General features: G+C 38.6%; 1 protein-coding gene across 4 annotated transcripts in view; it reads left to right on the forward strand.

Moving 5' to 3' along the window:
* astn1 (astrotactin 1) overlaps positions 1–24,509 on the forward strand; it is a 394,147-nt gene that overhangs the window by 60,793 nt on the left and 308,845 nt on the right. For all 4 annotated transcript variants that reach the window (XM_067604968.1, XM_067604965.1, XM_067604966.1 and 1 more), the window contains exon 2: positions 12,350–12,531. In XM_067604968.1, coding sequence (XP_067461069.1) covers positions 12,350–12,531 — 182 coding nt within the window. The remainder of the gene's footprint in view (positions 1–12,349; positions 12,532–24,509) is intronic.

Consider the following 24,509-nt stretch of genomic DNA (forward strand, 5'->3'; position numbering starts at 1 on the left):
ACACACACACACACACACACACATTTACTCACACCCACACTAGGGATGCACTGATCCAACTTTTTCAGTCCCGATACCAATACCAATACCTGGGCTTTGAGTATCCGCCCATACTGAGTACTGATCCGATACCAGTATACCAGTAGATATAATTAATGGGCTGTATACCTCACTGTGAGGAAGACACATAGATATAAATTTACTGAATTGTTATTTATTAAAATAATGGCATCCGATACCAGATCAGCCTATTGTCATCCGATATTGGTATCGGAGCATCTCTAACCCACACACACACACACACACACACACACACACACACATACACACACATACACACACCTCTGCTGCTGTTAAATCCCAGTGCAAGCACACAGCTCCATGGCCATATGGTGTTCTCCCCCCTTCTCCCTCTCCCACTGGGAAAACAGGCCTCGGAAAACAGCTCTTCCCTCAGACCGTTGTTTAGCTGCTGATCTCTCTTACACAGATCTGTTCGCCTGTCTCATTACTTCCGAATGCCTCTGTCGATATCTTCACATTAAACTCTCGGCCGTATGGGCATGTTAAGATTTGAAACAGACCTTATAGTCTACGCCTCCTGTGTCTTGTCACCATGTGTTCTGTACTGTTTCAGTATGACACAATGCCTGCATGCCTAAAAGAGAGAAGACAATTTTAGGTAAAGATATACCCATCTTATCACGACACAAAGCGGGGCTGCACCAGAGACACTTTATAGAGTCACTTTATATTTTTAATTTGCTTCCGGTGGGGTGTTAGCACTTAGCCACTGACAGGAAGTTACAAATTGAAATGAATGAGTCAAAACAGCAGTGAGTGAGCACAACAGATTATTCTTTCCTTTATCCTCATATCCTTAATGTGTTGGAGACCAGTCAGGTTGGCAAACATAAGTGTTTGCTTTTTTAGAATTTAAAACGGTAACTTTAATTTAATTTTACACTAATATTGCAGCAGTGTAGCTTTAAATTAAGAGTAACATTAATTCTCAAATACTGGCCCAACCCAAGAGAGATCCATTTTTGTAACTGCCTTATAAAAGAGACAGGCTTTTAGTTAATTTTCCCTGTTTACCAAGCATACTTCATCATATTTTAACGAGAGGCCTTCCTATTTTCTGATCTGCTCCCGTTTAATTTGCCATTGATGTTATTTGCTGTTACTGCAAATTCAACACTTCCTCCATGATTACTGGGTGTTTAGATAAATTGAGTATAATTTCCACAGCAGTAATTCCATCAGTGCAACAACACTTGGATTGTGCTCACCACTCTGTTGCTCTGAGTTTGTCTTCTCTAACAGAAAAATCATTTCCCTCAGTCTCGTGGTAGGATTTTAATATGAAACATCTGCAGGACGTCTTTGAGTTTCATTCATAGGAGCTTAATAGTGATCATAAAAAGTAATATGGTACCAACTGGGAAGAAAAAAGCAAAAGAGAAACTTCTGTTTTGCTTTGATATGTTTGTGTTGGACATGACTTTTGGATGACCTGGCCATTATTTGAATACAGAGAGTTTATGGTAAGTAAATTGCGCTAAACAGTGGCCTCAGTGTCCATAAGGGGAAGTTGCAGAATAATGGTAAATGCTAAAATACATTGCAACAGTATATTAGCTAACATAAGGTACTGGTCATACTAGAGCAGGTAAGGCTGTATCCACAAAACCCCTGAGTGTACTGAGTTGCCTAATAATGTGTTTTATTGCTAATAAGTTAAACATTTCATTTGTAGAAGGAAGAATATACTTCATTACTAACATTACACAGTCTTGCTTTAAAAATGGATTCAAGAAATGTATCGTTCTAGTTGCCTATTGCAAAGCTTCAGTCAAAATTAAATGCACAGACACACACAAAAGTGGACACCAAGTATTTCGAGTACTAGCTTGGTAACATTATTTGGCTGCCATCCACAAAACAGTTCCATTTACATTCTAGACTAGGTGGATATTTTGGCACTAACCATAGGCTGGCATGCTAATAAACTTTTGATTCCAAGCATTGCATGTAAATATCTTCTAGGGAAGGCTCATCGGAAGCAACACATTTATAAAATATCACACAGATGTACTATATATGTTATGTTTATGTTATGTTTTAAATTAAATAAATCCCAGTCTTGTATGATCAAACATTATGTCCTTTTTAATGAGGTGACTAGCACATTAGAATTGCCACTTGGTGTGTTGCCATCTGTAACTCATAAAGAAACAGTTTTTCAAAGAAAAACAAGATTTCACTGTTTCACTAGATTTTTTTTTTCCTGTATTGTGCAGTAGTGTTTGCACATATTGCCATTTTGAGCAATATGTGATATATAAGAGAATAAAAGAAAGAAAGCAGTGAGGGTCCTTGTTCTGGTCTCTTCAGCTGTTCTGGAATTCACTTGTATTTGCAGTTCTTTGTTGTGAAGTTGGTTGAGAAAATCAATATCAAGACTTCAATAGTTGCTCAACATGTTTTCTTTTTAAAGGCCTTCAAAATTATTTTTTGGAGCTTTATTTGTTTTTTTTATGTATTTATCTTTTTTAAAGCAGCAGAGCAGACTGCATGCTGATTACAGATGGAGCCAAATTAAAATTCACAGCACATTGCATTATGGCCCAAACCAGCATGTTGTCAGACTGGGGGGAAACTGGTTTCTGTGCAGGGGTGATTAATGACTCAGCATAAGATAAAACAACTGGAGTCATATAATTTACTGCGTCTTTCTGCCCTAAGTGTTAGCTTAGAAGCAACACATGCTGAAATATGTTGCATGGCAAATTCGAACAGTGAGAATAATCCACAAAATCCACTACTGGCCATGTCATGTTTCCCAAATTCTAAGCAGTGGTTTGAGTATATAGTGTCTCTACACTGGAAATGTAAAGGGATAGCTAAACATTTTAGGAAATACTCTCATTTGTTTTCTTTTGAGAGTGAGTTGCGAAGTTTGATATCCGTCTCATGTATTTGCATTACATGTGGAGCTGGAGTCAGGACATGTTTAGCCTAGCTTAGCATAAAAAAGGGAGGAACAGCTGGCTTAACAGCTGGCTAACGCACATCATCATTTGTTTAATCTTTACACAAATTGTCAGGAGTGTGAAAAGTTTTTGGATTTAGAGATTAAACTTTTTCTTAGTGAACAATAGCCAGATGGAGTTACTGTGAGCAGCTTTCTGAAGTCTTATTGTCACAGTGTATGGCAGCTAACCTCACCATAAGCATAGACGCTGCACAGAAGTGCTGGGCAGATGGATAAACTGTTGTTTTTAGGGAAAATTACAGCTCACATCGTCAGATATTGTCATGGTGACAGTATTTCTTCATCCAAAAAAGTTCGCATGACGTCAAAATATAAGTATTACTTCTTTTTAAAAACAGTCAGTTTTTTCTTTGTATAGTTCAAAATTCCAACAGCACACAAATGCATCATTTCCTGTTAGTACAAAATGGTAAATTTCTTGTGTACTACCTGAAAAAACAAGTACATTAAGACATAGTTTATTGTATAATGCTTGTATGTAGTATTGAATAGAGACACAGATCCAGTTTTCCTGCACAGCAATCTCTCCTTAATATTCAGTATATTTAAGTTTTCCTTTTTTAGTAACTATGTTATGATATTCTGAATAATCTCATATCCGGTTCTGAAAACTCTCAAATATAAAAACTGAGATGTGCTCATATTACAATATGTGGTATATTGTGGCCCACCTTTTTGAGTGATGGTTTGTATGATCCATTTAAGCTTGGTATCCATGGAGATATCCTTATTATTCCATCCATGCCGCACAAGCAAACAGATACAGTGTATACAATGTATAGAAGAAGCCATACAGTGTATCCTCAGTAAGGCCTGGGCCACGTCTCAGATCCTGTGAAATTCCATGCCAAGAGGAAAACTGCTCAAAGGTAACAAATCATATCCAAGTAGACCAGATTATCATATATTTAGTAAAAATATTAACTTTAAAGGTTTTATAATGTCAAAGTCGTCTCCTAACCTTCTGTCAAGGCTTAAACGCTGTGTTTCCTGTGTTAAGTGGACACTTCACAGCCATCCTCAGAAATCAGTCTCACTTTGATGTAGTTAGAGGACAGGCTTGAAGGACGACCTCCACGTGTTCACATTGGAATAATGATCCGGAAATTAGTAGCCTACCTTGTTGCTCTTTCATACTCATCCTCTGTCAACCGCCAGGCTCTCAGGCCGAGAATGCCCTGTTCACTTTAATAGTGGCTTATTATTGCTAAGTTTGGGGAACTGAGAATCAACAGCTCCGACGTAATTTCTGCTTATCGCCATGCCCTCTGGTGACCGCGCAATGTGGTGATTGTTATCGTTGTCTCGGTTAAACAGAGTCTAGGGAGAGAGAGAGAGAATACACTTGTGGCATTGCAGCCTCTGGGAGATTCAACTCCAACACAAGCTGCATTTTCTGGCGAGATTTGAGATTTAGCACTTTTTCCAAAGAATATTATTTTTGGCTTTGTACACACTGTACAATTTATATTTACTGATTACTGGTGATGCATTACTTAATTTGCATTTGTTTGACATAATGACCATATTCATCCTTACCTGCATTACTCTGTAAATTCAGGAGCTAAATATCTTTTTTTAAATGTTAGTTTTCATTGGAATGACTTTCTATCAAAGAAATAGTTCTGTCCACAGCAAGGTCTATTCATTATCCAGAGTAATAGGGACACTTATTCTAAAAGGAGATGTTGCTAGAGAGCCAAAGTGAAACCAGAACTGCTGTCTTCAGTTCCAGACATAAGAAATCACTGACAGTGACGTTTGTAATAATCCAACTTAGTAAAAATGGATTCTTACAACATAACCTTGCACAAAAAACAAAAGTATTTTGTGCAGTTCACAGCATTTGTCTAACTCTGATTACATTATACTTGACACAGTCAAAAAGACTTGAAACTCGACATTAATTTGAGCTGAGGGCTTTGAATTTGTTGAAAGGTGCAAATGCAAAGTTTAAGACTTGGTGCACTGGCAAAAATTCAGTCATTTTACTTTAAATCCCCATACATAACATTTATAAGCTTTATGTAAACAGTTAAACATGGTTTATAACACACTGTAATGTAGTTCTTAGCAGATATAAGTGCTTATTAATCTATTTTCCATAACTGTCATATAACTCCTCCTGTGGGCAACCACAACTGGATGCTGGTATATAAACAGATAATGAATGACAATATAATAAAACACAGTCGTAATGATATTAGATATGCATTGTTGACAAATACTGTGCATTAATAAACACTTAAAATGTCCTCTGCTCATAACTACAGCATAGTGTGTTATAAACCATTTTTGAAATGTTGATATACTGCTTATAAATGCTAAAGAGAAGGACTTAAAGTAAAATGTCACCTATTATCTTTTTAAATGCTAACAAATTAGTTGTTTAACAATGGGGCTAAATAGCAAATGTTGTAGTAGATATAATTTATCCAAATATATGCATAGTAAACACTTTATCAGAGAATTTAATGAAAAAAACCCTCAGTGAGCGTTTGCATTGAGTTGGAGCAGCTAGTTGAAGAGTGAGTAGACCGTAAATGACGTCAGGACTTCAGCTCTCTATTCCATACACCTGTATGGTGTCAGGGTAAGGTCAGAGCACTCAGACAGATATTTCATACCTGTCCCAATATAATCAAAACTATCTTCATGGTTAGATACCACTAGAAGTAAATGATCAAACACAGCGTGTCTTTGTGATATGGGTGAACTGAACATTTCATATTGCACTGACAGTAGACACAAAAAGAACCTGCTGGCGTTGTATTAGCAGTAAGCTGTAGCCTTAGGAAGCCAGAGGGCCTGTATGAATCTGTTGCAGCTCCAGTTTAACACCGAGCCCCTCATCTTATCCAGAAGCACTCTCCAATAAGATGAATGATTTTATTCCGCAACTGACACTTCACTGTGATGTTATTGCCTGGAACAGAAGAAAACCTCCCCGCTGGGTGCTAAAATCTGACAGCGTTATATTGCTGAATTCTCTAAAAAAAAAAAAAAGCACGTGACCCACATGTCCCTAAAACTGCACCAGACAGACTGCTTTACTGTCATTTGTATATTTCTGTCGCATTAATCTTGCCTTATTACTGTAAGTATCACATTCAGTGTTTAATTCTTAAATCCCCTGTGAGGATTTTCTAATTACATCAGCTGCGCGTGGATAAGCAGAGGTCTAAGTGGCTCGTGACTTGGAGATGGAGAACAAGATTTTACTAACTTTGTCCTCTCATTTTAATGCAAAGTGCAATCAAAGTGCCTACCTACTAACAATACTCATGTAAGAAAAACCTGTGACAGCCATAGAACACACTCTGAAACCTTGGTAATCTATCACTTTCTGGCAGCCCAAGTGCTCTGTCAGTCAATTAGGGAATGGAAAAAAAATGTGCTTTGTGCTGAGATCCTCTGAGGTGGCACTGCCCATTTGTTTATTTTTGGATTAGGTTTAAGATAGATGCTACGTCAATTTAATTCTAAAGGAACTGAAACTCCTTTAAGGTAAATGGTCCAGCCAATCTGCATTCAAGGGAGGTACAATAATAATGTGGCGTAATCAGATTACTTTGATCCGCTTTAATGCTGGTAGATGGCCCCTCTCTCGTTTCCTTCTCATCCCTTTTGACATTTTCTCTCCCCGTCGTTCACTTTTTCTTCCTCCGTCCCTCCATCTGCCTCTCTGCTGGGTGGTACTGTACAGGGTCCTGTGCAATAAGGCAGCAGTCTCATTAATCCAGCTCTCATGGCAAACTAGTCCCCAGGGACAGAGAGAGCACACTTTTTAAAAAGTACCCTGTCACACTCTGGCACATCATTTGCATTTAGGTTAAAACCAGTCGAGACTCTTAAATCTTATTTATGGGCAGAGGGAACTCCCTCTTCACTGCGGCATGAGGGCATCCGTTATTGTCAAGCCAAACCTTGTTATACTCTCACAATTACAAACACACACACACTGCTGTGACACAGTAAAAGCATTAAGTGTGTTTGGTTTGTAAACAGGTTATAATCTATATCAGGGTTATGGCTATTATCCAACATGCGAGTGTTTCCTTTGCCAGTAATCAGTATAATGGGCTGTCTGACAAACAAGGTGGTGCACACTCACACAGCGTGAGTTGCTAGGGACTGCATTGTAATCTTATGCATGAACGTGTGCACAAAATATTAATAATGCCCGCTCTTACTATGAATACTTTAGGCCAGATAAGTACTTACATGCATTGTGCACAGAGGGTGACATGGCAATTTATATATGAACATTTTTAGTAAGCTAGGTACTTTGAAAAAGCCTGGGAGATGAACAAAAAGGATGGGATAAGAAGAGTCTATAGCCATGCTAACAACCCAATGAGGCTGTGCTAACATGGTAACAATGACAGGGTATTTGACCGTTGTATTTGCAGCTGTTTGACAAATTCAAGGAATTACAATTCATCTTGTGGGGACCATGAACATCTGTAACCAACTTTTATGGCAATCCAGCAGCTGTTGAGTTGTTTTACTCATAACCACAAATGTCAACATGCTGGTGGCGCTAGAGAAAAAGTCAGGAGATCTCCAGAATAATTAGGAATCATCATCAGGGACCCATGCAAGTCTGTACCAAATTTTGTGCCAGTCCATCTGGTAGATGTAAGTAAGTATTCCATTAGATAAATAGAAGCTTTGACCTGTTTATTGCTCTCGAGGAAAGTTCATGGGAAAGTCATCAGGATTCATCCTCATGGAACCGTGAATGTCTTCACAAAGGTTCATGGCAATTGATCTAAAAGTTGGTAGAGTAAAGCTATATCAGTCTGGACCAAAGTGGTGGACCGACTGGCTGAATATCATTGTCCCATGTATGGCTAAATATTTAGCATGACATGGAAGTACTGCAGTGATTTAGTATTGCTTCTCCATACAGTTAGTTTGACTTAATAGAAACAGATTTTTAAAATTGGTGGAGCAGAGGTCAATATAGGATGTTTTAAAAAACTCCAAAAACACTAGTACTACATATCCCATCATGCAATGAAAGTTTTTTTGTTAGACCCTCCCTGCCTGGTCATCACTCTTTCAAACAACATGATCCCAGTTTGTAACACAACCTTTCCATTAGAAATGTGTCATTTCAAAGGCCAATGTCATCATCAGAATTATTTTCTTTGATCTTTTATAATTTGTGTCATTATAAGGCAGGGATTATAAGCACAGAAAAGCAGACTTAATAAATGAAACTATTTTAAAGCCCAGGATCCATTGAGACCCATATTGTGCAGGTGCAAAGGTGTAACTCATACCATACATATTCCTCAGGTTTTACACAGTGTAAAAGCCTGTGATCAGCAGTAAAATTTTGCTTGCAACTACATCTTGGGCAGTAATCAGTATAATGGGCCTGTGTAGCATGGGCTTAGCCTGCGTTTATATATAGATCTCTACTGTGAAGTAGGCTTTGTGATGTGAGAGTGGATGTCATGTGCGTTTCATGTCGTACCTCTGTACCTCTATGCCTCCCCCTGGCTTTCCAGTCCTTGTTGTTTCCGTCCTAATTCTCATCTCCCATGCTAACACAAGTTCCTTAACTTACTGTTTCAGCCACTCACTTCTGGACTTTTTCTTTTGATCACGCCTAATCCTCATTATTATTTACAGACCACGATGTCTCCCTGCAACCATCGCTGCACTGCTGCACGAATAAACCAGAGCGTAGTATGGACTTTGATCAATTATGGACTATTCACTAATGGAGTGTGTCCCTTCAGTGCACACCCAACCTCCCTTTCTGCTGTGCATTGTGCTCACTCTGCCTCTCTGTAAAGCTCATCGTGACGTCTCTGTATAAAAAAAAAAGAGCTTTAAATAATTTGACAGTATACCGCAATAACTAGCATATATGGATGATAGATTTGTGCACTGCACTGTGTCATGCTAGCAATTAGTGTAATAGTCCATTTCAGTGACAGAGGGTCCAAAATAATCCATAAACAGTGTAAGGATGTATACTTTGTATCATCCTGCAAATGTTGGCAGTGTGATCTGCAAATTCCTTATTGGAATTGTGTTACTGAATGATGGCCTTGGCTGCCAACAAAACTGTAAACCGGGAATAATAGAATGCACATACATTGAATAGCTTCTGCTATAAATGCATTAGCAAGAAATGCAGCACCTATATGAAGACGTATATAAAAGAAAGTATTTAATATTTCTTTCCTTTTGTGTCTTTATTCTGGTACAGTTTTGAGGTATTTTTGTCACAGTTTTTCTATACAACATACATGATCATGGCTGCTGCCTCTTTCAATGTCACTGTATTGATTTTAAATGAAAGAAAATGTGACCTGGACCTCCAGGTCTTCACATGCTATTTTTTGCACATTAAATCAATGAGAAAGACGCCATACTGCCCACTCTCCACACTCCATACACACATTTTATCTTGTAAATACAGTCTTTCTGTGTGTAGTTTATTATTGTGTGTGTGTGTTTGCGTGTGTGTGTGTGGAGTCTGGGCTGAAGTTGTTGCTAGCTTCACTTCACTTCAGCTGGTAGCAAGCAAGACACAGGAACTTGTCTTGGGTGTTGAGGAGTTTGTAGCATGTATTCAAACTGTACACACACTGCACTGTTCACAGCTATACTACTAGCTTCATACTCTGTGCTCTGGTTGCTGCAGCATCACCATCACACACACACTTTCTCTCGACCACATACTCGTATAACACATTTTAGTTTAGAAAACATCTTAACCCTCCTTTTGTCCTCAGGTCAATTTTGACCCAGGAGGACAACAGGTGTCATTATGTGTTGTCATCAAAAAAATTGAAATGGTTTTAAAACAGTATCCTGACTAAACTTTTACATATACCAGTCTACCATAATCCATCAACATATTTTCCTCTGATCTCAACTATAGTTAAAATAATAAGTACTTTTTTTACAGCCCGGCAGGCTGTCAGGCTAGCAATACACTGGCAGAATCTCTGATATATGTTTCATGTGTTATACATATTAAAATTCTGAAAAACAGTTAGATGAGAGTGCTGTTAATGCTGTTATTCTAAATATGATATTTCTGAACAGGAAGTAGAACTGATCCATGAGGTGCTTTGTATGTGAAACAGAGAAAAAATATGAACACAATCATGAACTTAATATAGCTTACAGTCTAGTAATAAGATACAGAGGCTCAGAAATGTGTCATTTATTTAGATGATGTGAGTTCATGCTACCAAACTTGAATGCCATACAGGGTGAAAACAACTTAGTTTTTGATTTGCCAGTCAAAAAACATCCAGATGCATATGTCAGGCTGCATTTGAAAAAGTTATAACTGTTTTTTTCAATAGCATTGTAACTCTTGTGTAACCAGAAACTCTGGTCAAGAACATATTTTCATCCCAGCAGCAGTCTGCTGGAATAGTATGATGGTGGAGGTAGGATTCAGTCTGGAGGCCCGCTTGCACTCTCTGTGATCTCTGTTTCAATTTATGTCTTCCAGTCAGCGTGCTTACTTCTCTTGACTTATGAGTCTGATGCATCTGTGCTGCTCTTCACACTTACATAACAGAAAATCACCCATAAAGCTTTGTCATGCATCCATAATGTTTTCCATTTCTGCACTCTGTGTGTGTGTGTGTGTGTGTGCGTTTTGGCGTGCATCACTAATATTTCACAGCTAACAGCTAGGGGAGGGACGTATTGTGCAAGGAACTGAGGTATGACACAAAGCAGAGTGTTTCGTATGCTCCGCTGCTCCCATAAAATCACTGTTTACTCAGCTTTATCATTGTTATTTAATAATTCCTTCTCATTTTTGCTCTTCTTACATGGATTCAAACAGCTGTAGATGATAGAGGAGTTTCAGGTATAGGAAGGGATGTTGGCTGTCCCTGACTACCCTTGAGATGTAATTGGTCACAATAGCAGTACACACCATAACATGCTAAGATTATGTAGCTTCAATTGATAAAGTTCCCATTTTTGACACATAGAAGGGATTCATTCCTTCTTAGTTTCTTTCTTTATGTTGGTTGGTTTTTGGGTTGGTTGTTTCACCACTGTGGTTCAGACTGAAATATCTCAACAACTATTGGACTGTTTGCTGTAACATTTTGCACAATCGTGTTCCCCACATAATATATACCAGGAGTATTCGATTAAAATTCAAAGAGGTCCAGTTAGAGGAAATTTCCTCATGTAAAGGTCCGGAACATCATAATGTCTAACTTGCATTATGATTCAGTGCCACATATGTTGAAGAAGCTTAGCAGTTATATCAACATCTGTATGTAATCAACAACAGACTGTCAAATCAAATAAAGAAAGTACAATTCAATCTCAAGTCTCAACCCATTTAACAATAAACAATCTCAACACATCTTAACAATTGAACAGCTTTAACACCTCTTTTTCTCTTTCTTTTCCCTCTCACATCCCATTCCCCCACTTTCTCTTGTTCAGTGAGAGAAGTGAGCTCTAGTTTGTCCTGCCAGGATTTTAAACTGAAATGTGTTGGGATTCTGGTGGATCGATCATATTGGGCTCTTAGATCATTTATTTTCTGTTCCCTTGGTTTCGGATTTGAGTCGTTATGTTTGCTTAAAAGATTTGTGCTTTGTCTCATAGTGGCGCTTCACAATCACCACAGTCTTGGAACATATGAGACATGCTGGTTTTGAACTGTCCGTGGGAAGCCTGAACATGTAAGAGTCTGTCCATTCTTGATTAAAAGCTCTGTTTTCGCTGTCTACTTTTCTGGTTTTAAGAGCACGCCATGTGAAATTACTTTTCTCCAAATCGCTTATTTCTCCGCCTGTTGTCTCTTTCCCCGTCTGTGCTTATCGGAATGCACGGATTTGATTGGCTGAGTAGCATCACGTGAGAATAAGATACAGATTTAAGAACAGCCTCACAGGCAGAGTCTTGTTTCCAGGAATGTTCAAGGCCATTCCATACCTACTTTTTACCTAAATTATTCAAGAACATTGCTGTTTAAATGAGTCAATATAGTAGTAGAAACTGTGACTGTCCTTGGACCTCAGGTCAGTGTTGAAGGGGTTCAGGACAGGTGTTGGGCTGCACCAAAGAATTGACCATAATCAACAGCATAAACTCATCATATCACATTGATTGGCTTGTATTTAGTGTGTCTTTCTGGTTTTAAATCATAATGACTGAACCTAAACCTACATTATCTCTCTTTTCTGCTGAAGAGCTCTAATTTATGATGTTGGCAATGGTTTCTAGGAAATGCTTGTTTTTTAGTCCCCTTCATTTGTCTTTTGTGTCTGACAGAGATCTCTGGGAACTCGGAGGACATCCCTCTGGTCCGCTGGAGGCAGCAGTGGCTGGAGAATGGCACTCTGCTCTTCCACATCCACCATCAGGACGGCAGCCTGAACCTCCCAGAACCCACCGAAGATCCGGCCAACGATTCAGCAAAGGAGGAGCTCCGCATCCTGCATATCTCTGTCATGGTAAAACTCTATGTTCTGTGGTTAGTTTTTCACAAAGCAGCTACAAATAGAAACAGACAAAATAACTTTTTAATTCCCCCAAATCTTTGATTTGCAAAATGAAAATGATAAAGGAAAGAAATCGCTTTTCTCTCTTATTATTTCATGAAGATTGATTGAAATATGTAGTGTTTTTAATTGTGGTTGAGTTATTCTCCCCAAAGCTGAAACATCCTCACAGATATCATCTTCGTGATAAGACTACATATACAGTATCTCCCTCTTGTTTTTGTTTCCCTGTATATTTCAAATAAACGGCTGACTGCACACTTTTATCAGAGTAAAGGTTTTTTGGGAGCAGATAAATCCCGCAGATGTCTGTCATGGAACAATAGTTGTTTTACTGCCAGAAGTGTCTCATTTACAAAACATCTCTGTGACTTACTGTTCTCTCTCTGGTATAATAGCTCATCCTTGTCCCAAATTTACATGATATCTCAGTCAAAGCTTTTAAAAAGAAAACCCTGCCACTGTCACCCCGCTGCCTGAGTTGTTCATTTTGAACTCATATTGAGTGCATGGCGTGCACTCTAGCCTGCTGCTCTGCAGCCTGCCACAGGGCACTGACATGTTCAATAAACCAATAAGCCCCAAGAGGCCGTGGTTTACAGTGATTTTAAAACAGCTAAGGGTTGTTAGGCACGGCGCAGAGCTTGGTGGTAGGATATTTTGTCGCATCCTTCTCTGTGAAGTTTTTTCACTACTCCAACGAAAACGTTGCTAGTGATGAACTTTCAACAAACACCAGGATCAGGTCTTTGGTGGATCATTAATGGACCAGTTAAGCCCTGCGCTTAGACCAACATAACCGCTGAAACCATGGAGTTCCCTTTTCTTGTTTTTCACAATGGAATAAAACTGATGGAGAGCCTAGTTCAGTTCCATTTTGGTGATTGATTTAAAATCAATAGCCAGACCTTTCTTGGCACAACAGGTCTGAAAACAGCGAACAGACCACATAGTCTGTCTAACGGTTCCGGCTTCATTTCTTGACTTTTCCAGCTCTTCAATGTCAATTCAATTCAATTTTTTTTTCAATTCAACAGGCTTTATCGGCATGAAAGTCTCGAGAACAATGTTGCCAAAGCATCAAAATACAATTTGTCCAAATATTTGGACAGTACAGAATCATAACATGAACATCAACACAACATTAAGATCGTCTCTCTCATTAATTTCCACGTCTCCTTTCTTTTTTTATCTTCCGCCTCCATCCTTCCACCACTCATCCAGGCTCAGCCCACATAGCAAAATTAATAACAAAATCTGACATTTTGAAGCGGTTTGTTTGGCACAGTGATACTGATGTAATGCAGTCACAGGTGTTTGTTTATAGAGTATTTTACAGCAGCTTCGAACGCAGCACAGCCGATCATAAACAAGGACTAGAACTCTCCGTTTTATAAGGTGGAGTATGGCTGTGTTCCAACTGTAAAGACATAGAGGGAGTCAAGTTGGAATCCTGTATTGAAGAATTGGCTTTTCTAGTGGTTAAAACATAAAAATAGATATGTACTTTTACTCTTTTTATGTCAGAGACATTGCACAGACTGTGGCACAGACAGAAAAAACGTGCGTTTCTAAAGGTCCAAATTTGGTTGCAAAGTGTAGATTTTTGCATGCCTGCACTGTATCAAACCTTATCTGCTATGTCGGCAGAGTAGGAAATGAATCCTTAGATCTTGCAGCTTCCTCCTCTTGCCTGAGGAAATATATATTTATTAGATCTTAGATACTGTATGCCACACCTACTCCCAGTGCCCTTTTCCAGCCCAAAGACATTACAATCATGCTTTGATGGATGATATGTATTTTCAGACATTGAAAGCATATTATAGCTGCATACACAAATGATTAGTCAGCTTGAGAAGACTTTTGCCAGCAGCTACATCTGCTGTACGGAGGCAGGGAACCGCACCTCGACACCCGCTGAATGTCAACGACCTTGAGACCTTGAAATAATGACAAATAACTGACCTTGACTATCCTCTACATGTTTTGCATGTATTAGCAAACATCAAGCCGATCCACCGGGCACCCAGGTTTGAATGGTGACACCATTTTTTATGTGGAAATGAGATAGCCGGTGCGGAGGTTCTGCTTCTTACCTCTTTGATTTTCCTCTAATCTCACATTTTTACTCCCTGCTCTATCTGCATTTCACATTCCATCAACCTCAGGTCTGTGTCTTTGTGCTCCCTGCTCTGTTAATTCCTCATCCTGAAAGAGCTGCGGTGGCAGCGCAGCCACCAGGGTGTTTTCATGAGGGTGTGGGTAGAGAAGGATTAGCATGCAGATATGAGCAGACCGTGACAACAGATGGAAGCGGTGTTGCCGCTGCGCTGCCCAGGCCCCGCTGCAGCTTGCCACCCGGCTGGAGGCCCCGACCTATAAATCCAAAGCCGTGTCACTTGTTCAGTACCTTGTGGATACAAAAAGGGTCCTGCAAAGGTTGCTTTACGGGCTTTTTAGCTCAAGCGCACACCTGTCACTGGATCTCTCTCTATTGTCTGTCTTTGGACGCTGCAGGGCTGCAGCAGTCAGCACAGGTTGGATGCAGCTATGATTGTCTGAATTGTTTTAGGCCTCAGCAAAATCATATAAACCATTGTGGTAGAGAAACCTGGCTGGTGCCTGAAGCTTTACACAACAAAATGGCCAGAACCCCAAATAACACTCAATACTTTGTTGGAATCCATCGTGTTCAGGTCAGGTAGCTGAACTCCAGATCCCAGATTTTAGCAATTAACTTGGTGAGTACAATGGAATGATTGTCAAAATCTTAAAAATAATGCAGTACTATAAATAACATCATTTTTTTTATAGTACTGCACTATAAGAGCTATTCACAGACCTTAAATAATGATAATTCATGACATTAATACTAACTGCTAGAAAAGAGTTAGATTAGGGCTACAACTAATGATCATTTTTGTTATCAACTAATCTGACGATTATTTTCTGGATTAAGTGATTAATTGACAAAATGTATTGTTTAGTCTATGAAAGTTTCCCAAAACCCAAGATGATGTCTTCAGTTGTCTTGTTTTGTCCACCCAACAGTCTAAAAACCAACAATATTCAATTTACAATAATTTAAATCATTTTTGCTTGAAAAATGGCTAAAGCAATAAGCGATCGTCAAAATAGTTAATTTTCTGTTGATTGATTAAGTTTCCATTTCATTTCTAAGTATCCAAATTTAATTAACAGCATTCCAAAACTTGTTTTATAGCGTTAAAGGAAATCCTACCTTTCCTTTAACATTTATCTCAGGGGTTGTGTCCTACAGCAGTTTGGCCATGTTTTTATCAAACACATGAAACAGAGTTGAACTGGTCCCAGGTCTGCACATCCTGGCCAGGTCACTTCAGTCAGGAAGCAGAATGTCTAATCAGCCACAGTTCATTGCCTGGCCACCGTGCCCACCACGAGACTGTTTATGCCTAATGGATGAGTTGGGACTCCAGCATTTTAGGCTTGAAGACGAGCCAGTCTTATCATGGGCCTGATCCTAAAGGGGAATCAGGTTCAATGAATTGCACCAAACTTTGGGTCTGAGGCCAGAAAAGCAATTTTTGTCTGCTACACCAGCCAGACTATAATCTTACCTGAGCATTTCATTTTTTTTCAATCACTTTAATTATTTTTTTTTTCATGCAGAATTGAAGATGATATCCAAATTTGAACCAAGAAAGTGAATCCTTTTCACCCATAACACTCTTTTTGAAGTGCACTTTTCTAAAGTTGGAAGCTTCCTCATGCAGGGTTCAAAGCTTCTCCCTTTGCATTCACTTCCAACAAGGTGACCACGGTGTCCTCCTCTGGCCGGGGCTGGTCATCCATAATAGATGACTAACCTTGTGTTTGTCTGTACCAACACCAGGTGAGACACTGCCAGTTCAAACACATGTCCTCAACTTCAGCTTGAACCCTACAGGCAGAGACAATTATAAAGTAAACCCCAACACACAAGACAAATAAAAACACTATATATTTAGAATAGCATCAGATATTCAGTGTTGCATGATTGGTCTATCTTTTGAGACATTTAAGCTCCAGCGTATCATTCCTCTACACAATTCCCCCTTTTTTAATTTCCAAATTTTAATCAGTTGCTGTTTTGCCAAAGGGCCTCAATGGATCAATCCAATCATCACACACAGTATGGAGGCATCCAAACCAAACTGAGTCAGTTATATGAAACCTAATATGTCTTTTCAAGCTAGATTTGATGTTTTTTTTTCCCCCCATGCGCCTCCTTTAGGTCTATTGTTTTTTTCCCTCAGAGGCCATAAAGCAACTTTTTAATTTGTGCAAGTATCATAGTGAAACCTATACAAAAGAAAAAAAACAATAAAAAAAATAAAATAGAAATCAAATGACAGAGAGTTAACAAATGAGTAGAGAGAGTGCACAAAAATACATAAAACCCACTTGTCTGTGCTCACTGCAGTCATAAATACTGCATGCCTGGCCAACAAAGCCACTGACATTGTTCATTTTTACTGGATGGTGCCCAGTTTGGGCAATATGGCCAGATTTGGTTTACCTCAGCTGTGTGGAAGCGCTTGAGGTACAAGTTTTCTGTGGATCAGTAGTGTGAAAAAAGCCCCTCACTGTGCCCACTCAACCCAAAAGGTGGAGAGCAGTGGAGTCTGTCAGAGCCGTATGGTGTCTGATGTTAACGGCAGCAAATACTGCCAGGCTCCTCCTTTGTTTCTGTCTGCTTTGTTCTGGCTGAGTCAGGAACTTCGGCAGACACATTGCAGATTTAAATACTCGATGTGAATCATTTGAATATCAATGAGTCTGTGCCAATAATCATTTTGAGACATTAGTAAATGCATCCTCTGTCCTCAAAATATGTTTATATGCTGCTAATCTGCAACATATCTGAACATATCTGCAGCCTGGTGTCCAAGTCATGTGCTTTTAGGGCTGGACCTATCATAAGGACACTGATGTCATGTGCTTTATCATTTTTTGGCCAAATTTGTGGGTTAAAAAAAGGAAGAAAAAAAAAACACTGACACATGATGTGTATTTTACAGACATATTTCAGTATTTTTTGACTCAATAAAAATACCTTTGACCACTTTTTTGTATTGTGGAGAGGGCTTTGAAAGCTTAATGTTGAAAAATAAAATGCACAGACAACATATAAAAGAATGGATCTCTAATCAAAAATGTTCTGGAGGGTTGACAGTTTATACCAGTTTCAACATATTGTGGAAATACAGAATATGGATTTAATTGAAAACCGTCTTGTTTGCTTTACAGCACAAGCTGCAGCTAAAGCTTTTGTAGCAATAACAAATGGAGGAAGAAATGAAAGTCAGATAGGTGAAAAAAAACACTTCCGCAATGTTTATCCTCTTCAATAAAGCCAGAGACAAACTTAAACTCCAGAAGCTTTCTGGCAGGAAGAAACAGGATTTATACTATCGTGTTTCCTCTGGGCTTTGCAAATTGTAAATATTGCCGTGCCCTTTTTTTTTAATTAGAAATATAGCTCCCAGACTCATATATATATATGTCTCTCTGAATGTTTGCGGATCACCACTTTACATCCCGAGGAAAGTCCTTTCACTCTGGCAAGTATGCAGGGCACCAAGTCATTTTGTTTCTCTTATATCTCATATCTCTATTCACTTATATTTATTTTCAGTAAATGTTATTTACCTATATGCCTTTTCAAAGCCCTCTGTACCAGGACATACCTTTAACATACCTTTAACATACACCTCTAACATGTTGTTAAAATGTTTAGAAACAGCCAAATTTAAATACACTGAGACAAAAAAACATATCAAAATCAGCTTAAATGCAGATTGTAAACAAAATTCAAAAGATTCAATCAGGATTTCTTGACATGTCGATTCACAATTCATAATGTCGTAATTTTCCAGTGATTCTTGAAAAATTATGAAACGAAAATGGGAGCAGTATTACTAAGAGACAGAGAGATTCACACACCGATATCAAGTGTTTATAGGAGGACGGGGATGGTCATTGTGACACAGCTCAGCTTATGGGATATTGACATTCATGTGGTGACCCTGCTAAAACCGGCGTTGATAGCATTGATCGTATAAACCTTAAATCAATGCAGCCCAGACCACTTGTAAAGCAGTAGCCTCGCTTGAATCCCGCCGTCCAAAGCAGCTCTCTGAGCATCACAGCATGGCGTGTTTTTGAAAAGCCTGCCGAGCGAGACAAACCGATCCATAGCTTCCCCCAGCTTCCCTCATGGGCTGTGAGGAAGGCACACAGCCCAAAAGCCTGGCCTGTTTGTAGTGCTGCTGAATCTCTGATGCACACGACGGAGCACCATGGTTTGCTTTTTCAACAAAACAACTAAATGAAAATCACTGTTTTAGTTTAAAAAAAAAAAAAAAGAAAGAAAAAAAAAGGAGACTGTCTTCCATTAAAATGTCAATCATCAGCACTTTTATGTAAAAAAATTGATGTGAAACAATGTGTAACGTGAAGAAGGTCACTTGTAGTCATCCTGATAATCAGAGTGAATTTCCATTTTGTTTGACTTCATACATTCAGTCTAACATTGTGTTCATGTTGGCTGATTTCTTGTGGCGTTGGAGGCAGGTTTGTATTTTTTGCTTATCTAACCAATACATATTGAGTAACATATCCATCCCACCAGTGTCTTTTTTACTTGACACAGAAGCTGCAGTAGTAGCTAGGAGCAGTTAACTTAACTTTTCTCATAAATTATTTCATGAAATAACTATTTTCACAAGTTGCATTACAACAACCTGTAAGCAACCTCTGCTGGGTTGCTCTCATCCATGGTTGTTGGTATTTTTGTGGCACTGTATTATGTGGATGAAGCTAGGTAACTAGCTAACTATGCTGAAAGATGATGGTCCTGCTCTTAATCAGGCCTACAGAGGATATTTTTAGGTCGTTGTTTACAGCATTGTTTTCTGATAAGTCCATTGTACACTACCTGCCCAGCACACATAGCAGACAGACAAAGTTAGTAACTAGCTGGTGAACATAGTGGAGCATTTAGCAGCTAAAGAGCCAGATATTCATCTTAAGTGTTGGTGGAGACCAAAAACAAAGCCTAAAGTGAATATTGTACTTACATTCATCAGATGGACAAGAACACTGCTCCTAATGAATGGAGGCATTTGAAATTGTCATAGTAGGAAAAGTACAGGTGTTACTAGTAATTGTAAAGATGGCTCTGTTCTAGACAGTGCGACAGTGAGCCAGCATGCACTGCACCAGGACTCTGAAACTGAAGCAGCTAAATGGAATTCAGCCATCATTTGTAACATGTTCACCCTAACAACTCCATGCGGTAATACCATTCAAAGTTTGTGTTTTCAGCTTGCTCACTGTCCCCAAGTGGCTAAAGTAAAAATAGTCAGTTTATGAAGGTTTTAACTTTTACTGTTTGTGAATAGTTGCACTTGGATGCTTTTTATTATCAGTATTGAAGCAAGTAATCAAGCTTTCCTTTAGCTGAGCTGGCTTAAATGCTCCGCTGTTCTCACAGCACATACATCTTTCAACTCCACATCGATTCACAAAGCACATATTAGATAAACACAGTTCACTCAGAATAGAATAGAATTAGTTTAATTGTTTTTAAGTTCAGAGTTGTGTCTGATAAGTAGGAGGTCACAGGACCAAAGTATCAAAGTCTGTGATGTAGAGGATAATTTTTTTTCTATTAATGTGTTTCTTTTTGTTCCTGTATCTGTGTTGTGCCTCAAGCTGTGTCTCAGTGAGCACACAGGAAAAATCAGTCAGACTTGATATGGTGTCAGCATCAAATAATTTCCGCTCTGTGTTGGGATTATAGCGAGAGCCAGTGTCTTATAAAGCAGACAGCATGCTTTTAATAAATCAGACTTGCACAGAAACTGGAAAGTTACACGCTGGTGGGCTAGTTTATTGTCCCTTTTCAAATGTAGACAACATCACACCAGCCTCATACTGAAAGAAAATGAACCATGGACTTTTGGCCTCAATTTAATTTCCTAGACACACAACCCTGGTTGAAAGAAAGGATGAAAAAAAACATTAAATGCAGAAGCAGCTTCGACTTTGTTAGGCTACATCCGCACTAATGTTTTCTTTTTAAAATGCAAACCTTTTGCTACGTTCACGCCTAGCATCCACACTACTTTGGCGTTTTTGAACCCCCACAGTCCCGGAATTTTTGAAAACTCAACAAAGGGAAAGCTTTTCTTCAGGAAATGTTCAGAGCGTCACGACATGAACGCACATCACCACAAATCTGCAGCCAAAGACAGTAATGGCACTGTGCTCTGGCGCGGCATTTCTCAGAGGCTGAGATCTATCAACATATCAGTCCTGCTGCCTTCAGATGCTTCGGGGATTTAATGAACTAATAATATAGATAGATAAGCAAGATTATCTCTGAAACGGTGCTAAAACACTCGTGTGGATGGAGATCGTTTTCATTTTAGAACAGTGTTTTTAAATGAAAACGTATTAGTGTGGATGTCTGGTAATATTGTGCTTCATGGCCACTCAAGCCATTGAAGAACAAAGGAACATCTTCCCACTGTCACCTTTATGTAATCCATAAATGTTAATCAGGAGAAATCCATCAAGAAGGGAGACATGTAGTGACCCTTTCAATAATACAAACACATGTTTGTGCACAGCAGACCTTGATACACAATATGTTAAACAACATTTGTTAACATATAAATGTAGGGATTTAAAAGCATAGATCTCTCTCATGTTTCATACTGCATTTACATTTTAGATGGCATAATTACCTGCTTCTGGTCATGTGTATCAATACTACAAAAGAAAATTCCACATAACCTGGTTTTTCTGAAAGGAGATTATTAGGAAATTTGACAAAATATTGTTAAAGATAGTATAAAAAAAGCTGATAAAAGAGTCCAAATATGTGTGAAAATGATTCTGTGATTATCTCCTGCATTTGCATGACATCCTGTTCCTCAAGACAATACCTTCTGTCTTATCTGAACCCAAGGACTCTATAATCATCATGATTCCCTCAACTAATGGTAATTGAATATCATAAGGTTTTTGTGCACAACACCTAAGCTATTATTTTCCTTGCGTTCTACCGTAGATTTCTAATTTTCAGAGTATTTGTAGAAACATGTTGAATTGCCACCTCTCATTCACTGCCACCAAATGAATTAGTCACACCTGAACGAGAATAAAAATGAGTTTTGGATTTGTGCAGATGAAACTTTGGGAATGGAAGTTGCTTGAACATGTGTGCCAAATGATATTCAGAATATGAAAATACACGCATGCATCAAAAAGAGAGCAGCCGAGTGTAGGGTATAGAATGCAGACATATATACAGCAAGATTAAAGGGAAGTGAAATTTTCAACATGAAAGAGAAAATAACTAAACATAATAGATGTTAATGGATTGAAATAAGGAAATATGTGTGCATCAAAATTAGGTGCTATTAGACTATGCAGATTATGATGGCATAGTATGTAGTATTGCAGAATAATTATATGATATTGCACAGTAGCAGATCATATTATATTAGATATTACACAAGTATAGCAGTTGCTATATAAAGAATTTGCTTGAAGAAATACATCAGAATATTAAGACACACTCATTGCCATGTATAGTATGAAAAAGTGCAGCATTGGGTGCTTACAACATTGTAAATCACATCTGGACAGGATACTATGACATTATATCGACTAAACAGTGTCAGTATGAAAACGGCATCATAGGAAAATGTATTTTAATCGTCAAGGTTACCGCACTGGCATCACAGTACTACATTTAAGTGCTGCTGTTGGTTGAAAACTGTGAACATTAGTATTTTGTTCATGCTGGAGAGGCTGTCTGGTCCAACCCTTCATGTCTCAACAGATCAGTACAGACAAAATGCTATTGGTGATACTACTAAAGACACTACAACATCTGTTGCTTTCACTGCTTGCAATAATTGACACAAAAGGGACAGGTAGAGACGGGGTGTAATGCGACAGAGACAGAAATCTTGCAACAACACCGATACGCAGTATCTCAGGCACCTGGAGGCAGGAGAGCTGCAGCTGGTTGTAGAGGTGCTGCAGCATCGTCAGCACCCGTACCTCCTGCAACTATAATCCAGTCTATATTCATGTGGAAATGCTCCTTTAAATATAGCTAAATTTGAACTGCCTTTCTACTTGATAATTATGAGGACAGTGAATTGGAGATGTTTGCATTATTGTTTTAATGGTTGCTATAATAAGGCTACAATTGGCTCCAGTGGGTGTTGAATCCATGCAGTTATTAATGCACTTAACCACATTCTTTATTCTTCCATATATTTTTACACGTGTAAACAGAACTCAGAATTAAGTCTTGTAATGTTTTACTGTTTTCCAGACTTATTTGGTAGCCATATGTTACTTGTTAATTCTGCAGCTCTGTGTTTTGAGAGCACAGTGTCTCAGAGGATGTCTGAGCCTCAGTGCTAATTTGTAATGTAGCATACCACTTGGTTAGACTATAAACTGTTGTTGATGTTGTTATTGTATGATGTTGTTGTGTATTAATATTTTATATGTCTAGTCTGTTAAATGATATGAGCTTTGTCATTTTGCTAACATGGCCCCTAATTGCCAGGCAGTCTCCTCTTGTCCAATCTTTTAAAATAATACCCTGGTAATTGTTGCTTTTTTGAGGGGGGTGACTTCTTCTATTATAATTATTATTATTATTTACTCAGTATGAATATCCTGGCTTGGTTGAGTGGTTTACTCTAATATTAAAGAGCTTATTGTGTTACAGGCAAATCATCCTGGTTTCATATTTCATTTTTGCTGTTTGTGCTTACTCCAATTTGCGGTGTTATGGGTACAATTTGATGTCAGCAAAAAAACACAGCAGCAAGTGAAAGTCTCGCTATTACAACTAGGGTCATTATTTCTTTCCCCTGTAGAAGTAACCTTCATTTGCTCAGTGAAAGAGGAAAGAAGCAGCTAGGGGACAGACCTTTTCATGCCATTTTGCTGCCAAGCTGTTCTACAGACACAATATCACAGGTTAACAGGAATATTCTGTTAACTGGTTTATTCATTACAACGGGAATACTCAATCTCAGTGTGTCAGAGGGGCACATCAGGAGTTTAACCCCAATAAGACCTTAATGGCAGTATGGCCAATAGCTGGGTCCTTCTATGCATGTAAATGCTGTCAATGTTAGTGCCTTGAGCTCCCTTTTGAATTAGAAAGGCAGTGAGTGGCAGAGGTAATGCTGCCTATTAAACAACATTGTAAAACAAAGCTAAATGTTACTGTGTATCAGTGTGTTACATTGCAACTGACACTTTAACGGCACCCTGTGTCATTTTTTGTAAACCAATTTATGTTTAAATTCACCAATTCTCACCAAAACACATAGTGAGTAACAATGAGGCCTATAAAACATTTGCAGGGCTGATTTTTGGAAGACATGTTTCTTTGCATGTTACGGCCACAAATTGTCCATCAGTGGAGTATTAAACCATTGACAGGATCAGCAGGTGTACGTATGTCGTTGTACGCCATTACTGGCCATTTAATCCACAGGAAAAGTTACATCTAAAAACTATTTAGATTAAAGCCACTATGTGCATAAATTTCAAAAGTCCTAACTTTTGTGCCACCCAGTGATAGTATTAAAAAAGACAGAGGCAGATAGAAATACATGGTGGTCAACAAGGGGACACTTGTGTTATGGGTAACTGTATGTTGTAAAGGTCTCATTTACCTCCCAAATTCTCAACATGTTGTGTGGGCTTGTGTGGCTAACAAGTCGATTGGTAGCTTCAATTTTCAGGTTCCAAAAGTCTGCAGCAATATTCACTCAAGCTGGTTTCATTTTTTAACAAACAAAAGCTTATGTCATCATAATAATTTAAAGGTGCTGTAATCAGATACAAATACA

Source organism: Thunnus thynnus, chromosome 12 (genome assembly GCF_963924715.1).
Source record: "Thunnus thynnus chromosome 12, fThuThy2.1, whole genome shotgun sequence".
NCBI lineage: Eukaryota > Metazoa > Chordata > Actinopteri > Scombriformes > Scombridae > Thunnus > Thunnus thynnus.